Source organism: Scomber scombrus, chromosome 8 (assembly GCF_963691925.1).
Source record: "Scomber scombrus chromosome 8, fScoSco1.1, whole genome shotgun sequence".
In the NCBI taxonomy this organism is placed as follows: domain Eukaryota; kingdom Metazoa; phylum Chordata; class Actinopteri; order Scombriformes; family Scombridae; genus Scomber; species Scomber scombrus.
In genome coordinates, this window is record NC_084977.1 from 8,542,315 (window position 1) to 8,551,210 (window position 8,896).

An 8,896-nucleotide genomic window follows, 5' to 3' on the forward strand; every position below is an offset into this window, starting at 1 on the left:
TTGAGATGGACAGTGTTGTTTTTAATAGTCAAGTAAGTAAGGCAAAAAGTTAAGTGAAAATTAATTGAATAAAAAATTTGGTACCCCGGAATGAGCGGGCGGTTCCTGGGCTTTCTTTGTCACTGTAGTTTGAAAGTACTTACCAGAAGTAGCCCATAAGCACGACGTCATGTCTTCATTTGTGTTAGCTTGACTAATTTAATGCGCTGATTCATCAATTTCCAGATGGTCAAGGCAAACATAACATACGGACACTTCCGACAGAGACATTTAGAATAACACTTTCAACCCGACAGACTGAGTTTTGACTCACTTTCCTTTGCACAAATGAAAATAAAAACAGAAGTTTGGCAACTTTGTGTGAGAACAGCAGCAACTTCGTGACTGTAAAATAAGCTGTCAGGCGAAAACCAAACAATGTATCTTTTTAAGTCACGCGCGTTTTTCGCGCTGAGTGAAATGTGTCTCTTCACGCTCGCCGTTGCTTCACAGTGATTGGTTGACAGGAAAGATGGCGGCGTCTGCGTAACTGTAAAAACATCACTCAGAAACCTTCTAAGTGTCCTGAAGGGCTGAAGTGTATTTAAAGCTTTCAGTGTTACATAGTGTATGTTTCATTTATTACTGTTATTAACTTTAATGTCCAGCACGATGAGAATTCGCCATAATTCGCTTAAATGAGCTGCGTCGGTTTGCTAACAAACCTGCTAGCAAAGAAGTGTTTCCTGTGTTCGCTCTGAGCTGTGAGGGTCCAGAATCAGATAATAACACAATAAATGTGAGTAAAAGGCATCATATAGTTTTCCAATGCTATGCTGTTTATATAGTGACTGAGGTTACCCGCCTGCTGTGCACATTTTTGTAACATTTAAATTACATGTCTAATACAGCTGCTAACGTCAACATCAGCTATTAATATGAATCTTCAGGAGTCAAACAGTAATGATGATATTCATATTAAATGTCTGCATTTCAGTCTAAGCCTCTCATCTACGGGGCTCCTCGGTTACTAATGTTGTCTTTATGTTATGTTATGTTATCTCTAAATATGTAAATATGTTTCATTTCAGTAGTTTAGCTACTTCATAAAGGATGTTTCCTGCTTCACTGTAAGGTCTATTTTCAGTGTTTGTGCACTGGAGGCTATACGTTTCCACATTACACTTGTGTAGGTTGAATATCAGACCAGGATTGGATCCAAACTAGTAGTGATTTCACACATTGTGCTCAGTGTCTCATTCCTTAAAATCAGATTTTTAATTAGTACAGAAAAACTTTCACTTTCAGCATTTGATTGAAAAAATTGTTTTATTTTGTCACTAAGTCCTAGGTTTGTGTTTGTGCTGTAGGCATGTACACTGTTCATTTCATTCATTCACTAACATATGTAGATGATACACATTTAAAGTCCCCTTCCACTTAAAAAATGTTTTTATTATTTCTTCTTAAGTTCAATGTTTGAGCTACACTTTGAAAAATGAATACATGTGCAGAATTTCACACTAGAAGCTGTTTTCACATTCCTCTGCTGAAAGTGGAATGTTTCTTTGTGCAAATCAAAAGTGTAAGTTTTAGGGATGGACCTACAAGCATGATTTGTAACATCCCAACTAGTTCAGAGCCAATCCTGATCTAAGTATTCAACTTATGTGGAAAATGAAAGCCTCCAGATAACTTGTGTCCAGCAGTTAAACTTTTGAAATTAAAAATATTTGCATATTCATAATGTCTCGAATCTTTTATAAGGATATGGAGAAGATGTACTTTTAACAAGATAGTTTACCTTTTTTGTGGAATAAATGTGTTGGACACACATTATCATTCAAAGTGGGATACTATATATACATATTAGAACATGCCTGGAGGATATCTTTAAAAATAGCAAGTTGTCCAGCTCTTCTGCATTATAAAGATAAAAACAGCAAAGGTTCAAATGTCTTTCCAATAATAATATTACATTATCACAGGAGGGCATTTCTTAAAATACTAAAGTGTTGTTAGAAAGTTAGAGCTAATGTCTGTTATTTACATATCATATTACAGCCGACAACATGCCTGCCTTCCGGCAAGTGGGGGAGAAGCAACTTCCCAACCCTGTAATGTGTATGGCATGGTCTCCCAAAAGAGATCTCATCGCTCTGGCCAACACAACTGGAGAGGTACGTTTAAAAACTTGTTAATTCATCCCAAAACAGCATGTCTGGAAGTATAATGCCATGTCAGTCAAAGGTCTGGTCACAACTTCCCATTCCCTTGAATGAGAAACTGTGTCCAAACTTTGACTGGTACTGTACTGTTTTGTAACTTTATAATTAATTTCTGTCCGTAGTTGCTTTTGCATCGTTTGGCTAGTTTTCAGCGGGTTTGGAGTTTACCACCCAGCGAGTTCACTGGCAAGGAGATAACTGCACTTGCCTGGAGACCTGATGGCAAAAGTAAGGAGTGAATGTCTATCTTGAACACACTTTTAAGTCAGCTGCTGCTTGCTGAAAGGACCATGAAATTTTTCTACGTTTGTTCTCTCTTTAATCTCAAGTATTGGCCTTCAGCCTCGGAGACACTAAGCAGGTGGTCCTGTGCGGTGTTGAGAAAGCAGAGATCCTCCACATGTTTCCCATGCAGAACCCTGTAACCTGCATGCACTGGATGGAGGTGATGGAAGAGAGCAGGTATGTATGAGGCTCAGCGATCAAAGCAGCAGCATTAAGGACCGGAATTTTTCAATGATGATGTGAATGTCTAGTCTGTTTGATGTCTTTCAGTGCCCTCAGCTCCTTTTACAACTCAGAGGATGAATCCAAACTGTTTCTTCCCAAATTACCAACACTTCCCAAGAGGTAACAATAGCATTTGTTTGCATCAAATTATCATGAGGGAACTCCTTAAGTGACTGAAGTGACATTTTTCCAAACCTTTGTTTTTCCTCAGCTACAGCACAACATCAAAGATCTTCAGGTGAGATAGTATTTTGATTCAGAGCTCAGTAGTTCAATATCAGTCATTTGCTTTATATTTTAGGTGTTTTTGATAGCAGGTGTGATCCGATATGTATTTATTTATCTGTGTTACAGTGAGGAAAAGTCTGATGAGATCATGAATCTCCTAGGAGAAGTCAGGTAAATGATGCTTAATGTTCAAGCAACACACAGAAAAACAGTTTACCTTTTTTTCTTGTTGGACCAGGACTTATTTCACCACCTCATTTTGTTTCTGTACAGGCTGAACGTTCTTGTTCTTGGAGGAGATGCTGGATTTGTGGAGCTTTACGCCTATGGAATGTACAAAATTGCCAATTTAACAGGAGTAAGGCTCTTTTGTTCATAAATCAAGTTTAGACTAACAGATTATTATAAGTTATGATAATAATTAGACAGGGTAAATAATAACCAGCAGGAAAGATTGTCTAAAGTTCAGACATTTTAAAACTAAGTCTATCTTAATTTGGATTGCACTGTTGAAACATCATACATTAAAATGCAGTTCTATACAACTCAATGATTAGTGTAGAGTTGAATCAACGCTTCTCTGACATGGCCTCAACAAAATTTAGAGCTATTACAATGGATTGTGATTTCTTAGATAACAATTTTGAAGCAAACTCCAAATAATTGTTTGGCATTAAAAAAATGAAAATTGAAAGATCTTTAAAAGAAATTTCTAATATTAGATTTTAAAAACTCAGATCTGAGGTGCACTACAATATATTGTGACTAAGCTCTTATTCAATTAATTCAATGACATTTTGAAGGTTTCAGGAACCTGTCGCAGCCTGAGTCTGTCAAGTGATCTCAAGTCTCTGTCCGTCATAGCGGAGGTCAGGTCTGCTGATAACAACCCACAGATCTGCTACATTCAGGTGAGATGGAGAAAGTTGCCTACTTTTCCATTTCCTATAATGCTGCTTTCTCTTCCTGTCCTCATATCTTCTTTAACTTTTCTTTTTGCACATTTTAACGCATGTATTTGTCTTTCAGTTGGACACAGGCTTGTTGTCAGACTGTCTACCTGAGGTCACCAGGATGGCACGCAAGTTCACCCACATCTCCACCCTGCTGCAGTACCTGCACCTCTCACTTACCTGTATGTGTGAAGCCTGGGAAGACATCCTCATGCAGATGGACCTCCGACTCACCAAGTTTGTTCAGGTCAGTAGCCGTGGCTTGTGCTCCTAATTAGCTAAAATAAGAGAGCCTCAATAAATACATAATTTTCCTTTTTTTCTCAGGAAAAGAACACAAGCACTCAAGTTCAGGATGAGTTTCTGGAGCTGCTGTTGTGGGGACAATCAAGGTGAGAAAAGACAGACACAGTATCATGTTGCAATACACAGAATGTCCTGTAGATGGTAACAAAATACCCTCAGTTAGATAAACAGCTTTTACAGATAAGGGTTTTAACTTAAAATTACCATGAATACCTATACATCAAAAAAGTAAGTAAAACTAAAATAAATGAGATAAAACAGAAATAATAGATACAATAAAACAGATCCGTGTGTAAATACATATGCAATGGTGCTGTTTCTAAAATATACATACAGTACATAGACTCATACAGTATATACATGTGCAATATTGTGCATTTTAGTAAAAACCTAATTCTCTTGGCATTGACTCTGCTTTCATTCAGCCCTGAACTACAAGCTCTTCTCATGAACCAGCTGACTGTCAAGGTGAGAGCAAGCTGTGATGAAAATGCTCAACTCTGTTAAAATTAAAATATTTACTGTTTTTGTAAAGCACTTACAATTTCCATCTGAATGTTTTATCTTTATTGACAATTCCCAAACAAGCAATTGGTGGTATAACTAAAAATCGCATCTCTTCTTCTGTCCCATCTCCATCAAAGGGCCTGAAAAAGCTCGGCCAGTCCATTGAGTCTTCTTATTCCAGCATCCAGAAGCTGGTGATCAGCCACCTGCAGAGGTATTTTCAGCCTTTCACATCTCTGCGTAAAGGGGAACACTGATTTTACACATTGAAGTCTGTCTACATGTGTTAAGGAGAACTGCTGCATGTGAAAAGTTTGCATAGAGCCTTTTGTGTCTTTAGAAGGATCTGTGTGACGTCTGATAAATTGCCTAAGGTGATGTCACTTGCGTCAGCGCTGGTTGGGGCTGATGAAAAGTTTGAAAATGAAAACAATCTGTTTTTAGAAAGAAGTGAGGTAACCACATCTCTATAGCCCACTCCTCATCTTTGCTTGAGATTTATACTTTGTTTTTATTGTCCCATTCATCGTTGGTCCTGCCTTGTTATTAGGGTGGAATGCTAATTCAGTGGAGTCTTCTTTCAATGCTGCCTGAATGTTTCTAATTTAAAATCTCTCTGGGTTTCAGTGGCTCTGAGGCTCTGTTGTATCACCTGAGCGAGGTGAAAGGCATGTCTCTATGGAAGCAAAAGTTTGAGCCGCTTGGTCTAGATTCAGCAGCTATAGAAGGTACTATATCTTTTACATACATGACAAGTAAAAATATAGATTTTTTATCATCAATAACCACATGTGCATTGTTGTGTGTTTTCAGGTGCTATTACAGCTGTGGGTTCCTTTTCTCTGAAGGCCAATGAACTTCTGCAGTTAGTTTAATTATTTATTTATTTTTGCAATTAATCTTGTAACATTTATACAGTTCGTGTCATTTATTTTCTAAATCATTTGTCTGCTAATCACTGCGTGTATTTTGTCAATTAGGGTGATTGACAAGAGTATGAAAAACTTTAAGGCCTTTTTCCGGTGGCTTTATGTAGGTAAGAATTAAACTTGCTTCATTTGTAAAATACAACAAATGTTTAGGAGTTTGACTTGTTGGTAGTGATAAAGAGACATTTATGATGTATGGGGTCATGCAATGTGACACGTTTAAGATCCCAAATACATAGCTTTGAGTTTAGTTTTTATGCTCAAAATCTGTTTTGTTTTATTTCCTCATAGCTATGCTAAGAATGTGTGAGGAGCATGTACCACCAGAGCTCAACAAGGTGAGTTTTATTACAGTTTCAGTTTCTGAGAGAGTTATTTGGGATTTTTGAAGTGTCAGCATGTTACTGACAAGTTAAATTCTTGTAGATGACTCAGAAGGACATCGCCTTTGTTGCAGACTTCCTGTCTGAGCATTTCAGTGAGGTGAGATTAACATCAGGACACTTTAACGAGTATTTAAGAAATGTTTTTGGGAACGTGTTTATAGAGTCTTACATCTTGAGTTTGATTGCTCTGTGGTTTAACAGAATGAAGAACTCTTTGATCGTAAAGGGAAGTACTTCAACGTAGAACGGGTTGGTCAGGTAAGCAGTTTTGTGTTGTGTCATTTCGAATGTTATTAAATGGAAGTGCTCTCCGACAATAACTCTATACAAAAACATTTACAGTACCTGAAGGATGAGGACGAAGACCTCGTCTCTCCGCCCAACACAAAGGGAAACCAGTGGCTGAAGTTTTTACAGGAGAGCACACACCTGAAGGGTAAACTATGATTTTCACCTCAGATGTTTAGAAAAATAGTGATTAAATTTATTGAGTGATGCTGCTTTTACTTAAAATGCCACTGTCACAACTAACAGATAAAAAACGTTTTGTTTTTTTTAGAGAGTCCTTTGCTGTTTCCTTCATATCCCCAAAAGTCATTGCACTTCGTGAAGAGGATGATGGAGAATGTGATTGAGCAGTGTCTGCAGAAACCTGCTGTGAGTTTCCTGTGCTGTGCGTCTTTTCTGTGCGTTTGGTATTTCTCACCACCACAATTAAGCTTTTACTTAAAATTGACTTTGACTTCCAAGTGTTTAAGCTCAGGGGGAAATAAATAGTCTGAGAGCTTCAGAATTAGCTTCAGAATAGTCTTTGAGAAAAGGAATATCATATATATCATTCATCCTGGGTTTAGGTCAAAAGCTTTCCTGCAGCAGTTTTCACATCCTGACATTAAATAGTGTTTTGGTGATTTTCCTTTGTTGAATAAAACAAATTCTTTGAGAAGATTGTTTCTCCCGTTTCACTTGGTGCTTAATCATTGCTTGTTGATTTGTATGCAGGAAGTAATTGGGAAGTCTGTGAAACAGGCTGTGTTCTTGCCCCTCTACACCGTGCCGGAGAGGTATGATCTCATGTCTCTGTTAGTGACATGTTTAATTTGAATCTTGACTTAATTTATGTGAATTTTTCATCTTTATTTCTTTTTGTTTTCTTTTCAGCTCTGAAAACACACCACGACTTTTCGAACTGCCATCCCTGTACGTAAAACAGACATCAAAGAGTTTCCTAATGATCTGTAGCAGTAAGATGGGGGTGTGTGAATAATGATCGTGCTTGGTTGTCATACAGGTGGAATGACAAGAAGGCCAAAATGCACTACGTTGTGTTCTGCATGCCGGAGATCTCACCCTGCAAGCTCTACCTATTACGGAAAGGAACAGACCCAAAAAGGTACATATGTCTTTCTGTGTGTATGTGTGAGTAACTTTAGTGTATTTATAACCGTACCTGTTACTCTCGCACAGACATATCCCCAACAGTGTCGTGTCGATTGACTTCAGCCACCATCTTGACAATGCAGATGATGACGATGCTGAAGCCCAGTAAGTGCATGAATTGTTAAACACACATGAATGTAAACTAATTTCTCAGCTGATGAAGGTGTTTACTAACATGATTTACTTAAATTTTCTTTTTCAGGACCCATTATGTGTACAAATGCCTGGATGCTCGTTTCTATGACGATGAAATGTTGACTGTGGTCATGCAAGGGGCAGAAGAAAGCAGCAGACATGTCCTGGCTCAACTCCCTCTTGCTTCCACCTTAAGCTGTGAGACTGAATTCAACTGGGAGCCCAATCTCAGGTGTGTGTGTGTGTGTCTGTGTCTGTGTTTATGTGTGTGTGAATTCATTCTTAGGAGTATCTCACTTTTTTAAACAATAATTCTCACCAATAAGAAAATGGAAGCTAAATGTTAGAATTGAGTATGAATATTTGAAAATGTAGTTCAGTAATTGAAGTGATACTGACAGACAGTAGAGATGAGGCATAATTTTAGGGTGCTGCACTTGTATTGACAGGTTGGACCAGCAGAGCAGTGCTATCCCATGTCAAGGCCTGGTACTGGGAAGTCAGTGGCGGGAACTGGAGAACATGAAGGCTCAGTTTGTGGCTGTCAATGGAATCCGCAAAGTTGCCTGTGTGGTAAGTCAGATGTACTTCTAGCACGTCCCATTATAATTTATTGTGTGGGGATTTTAGTTTGGGATATTACGTTTGAATGTACTGCAGTGTTCCTATATTTGTTTCAGTGATCACTAAGGTTGGATGATCCATTTTAAGTGTTCTCACATTTCTCTGCCAGTGGGGGGATGCCAGTGAATGAATGTACCAGACTGTTTCCAAAGATTTCTTTCTACTTCTCTCTCAGCTAAGTGCCAATCTGAGGCACATACGTGTTTTCGAGATGGATGTGGAAGACGAGGATGATGAGGGGGCTGACTCACAGAATGCCAGTGCTGACCAGGATGGTCTGGAAACCTCCATGAACAGCCAGGGACAGGGAGAGGAGAGTGTGGAGGCCGGGGCTGGAGAACACAGAGATGATAGGTTTCAAAAAGCTGAGGAGCAGCTGGAGTCCGAAGAAGCTCTGGAACTGTCGTAGGACTCAGTTAAGGAAACAGACTGAAATACAGACACATTTTTTTACAGCATTTTGAAAAAATTCAACTACCGGTGTATGACAATAAAGATGTTTGTGCTCATATTTTTTGAGTTGTTGATGTTTCTCTATCTTTTGATGTAATGTAAATTTTGAGTAATTTTGTCACTTTGTCACCACACCATTCCACTTTTGCAGGTTAATTCATTAATGTATCATTGAAGAATAAATAGATACCTAATCACATATATTTATACATACTTAT

General features: G+C 38.3%; 1 protein-coding gene across 1 annotated transcript; it reads left to right on the forward strand.

The window, feature by feature from the left end:
- Positions 1 to 512: 512 nt before the first annotated feature.
- anapc4 (anaphase promoting complex subunit 4) lies at positions 513 to 8,722 on the forward strand. The gene is made up of 28 exons (XM_062424095.1): positions 513 to 778; positions 2,044 to 2,159; positions 2,330 to 2,435; positions 2,537 to 2,669; positions 2,763 to 2,837; positions 2,929 to 2,955; positions 3,072 to 3,116; positions 3,219 to 3,303; positions 3,749 to 3,856; positions 3,975 to 4,145; positions 4,226 to 4,290; positions 4,630 to 4,672; positions 4,849 to 4,925; positions 5,339 to 5,439; positions 5,525 to 5,576; positions 5,692 to 5,747; positions 5,932 to 5,978; positions 6,067 to 6,123; positions 6,228 to 6,284; positions 6,369 to 6,462; positions 6,586 to 6,683; positions 7,029 to 7,090; positions 7,188 to 7,226; positions 7,318 to 7,419; positions 7,494 to 7,571; positions 7,669 to 7,833; positions 8,051 to 8,174; positions 8,401 to 8,722. The coding sequence occupies exons 2-28, from the start codon at positions 2,052 to 2,054 to the stop codon at positions 8,632 to 8,634; spliced, it is 2,409 nt and encodes an 802-aa protein (XP_062280079.1). The 5' UTR covers positions 513 to 778; positions 2,044 to 2,051; the 3' UTR covers positions 8,635 to 8,722.
- The last annotated feature ends 174 nt before the right edge of the window (positions 8,723 to 8,896 follow it).

Coding starts and splice junctions, on each gene's coding strand:
- anapc4 (XM_062424095.1), top strand. CDS start 2,052: ATGCCTGCCTTCCGGCAAGTGGGGGAGAAGCAACTTCCCAACCCTGTA. Junction 5,440..5,524: donor AGATTCAGCAGCTATAGAAG/GTACTATATCTT, acceptor GTGTGTTTTCAG/GTGCTATTACAGCTGTGGGT. Junction 7,572..7,668: donor GATGACGATGCTGAAGCCCA/GTAAGTGCATGA, acceptor TTTCTTTTTCAG/GACCCATTATGTGTACAAAT.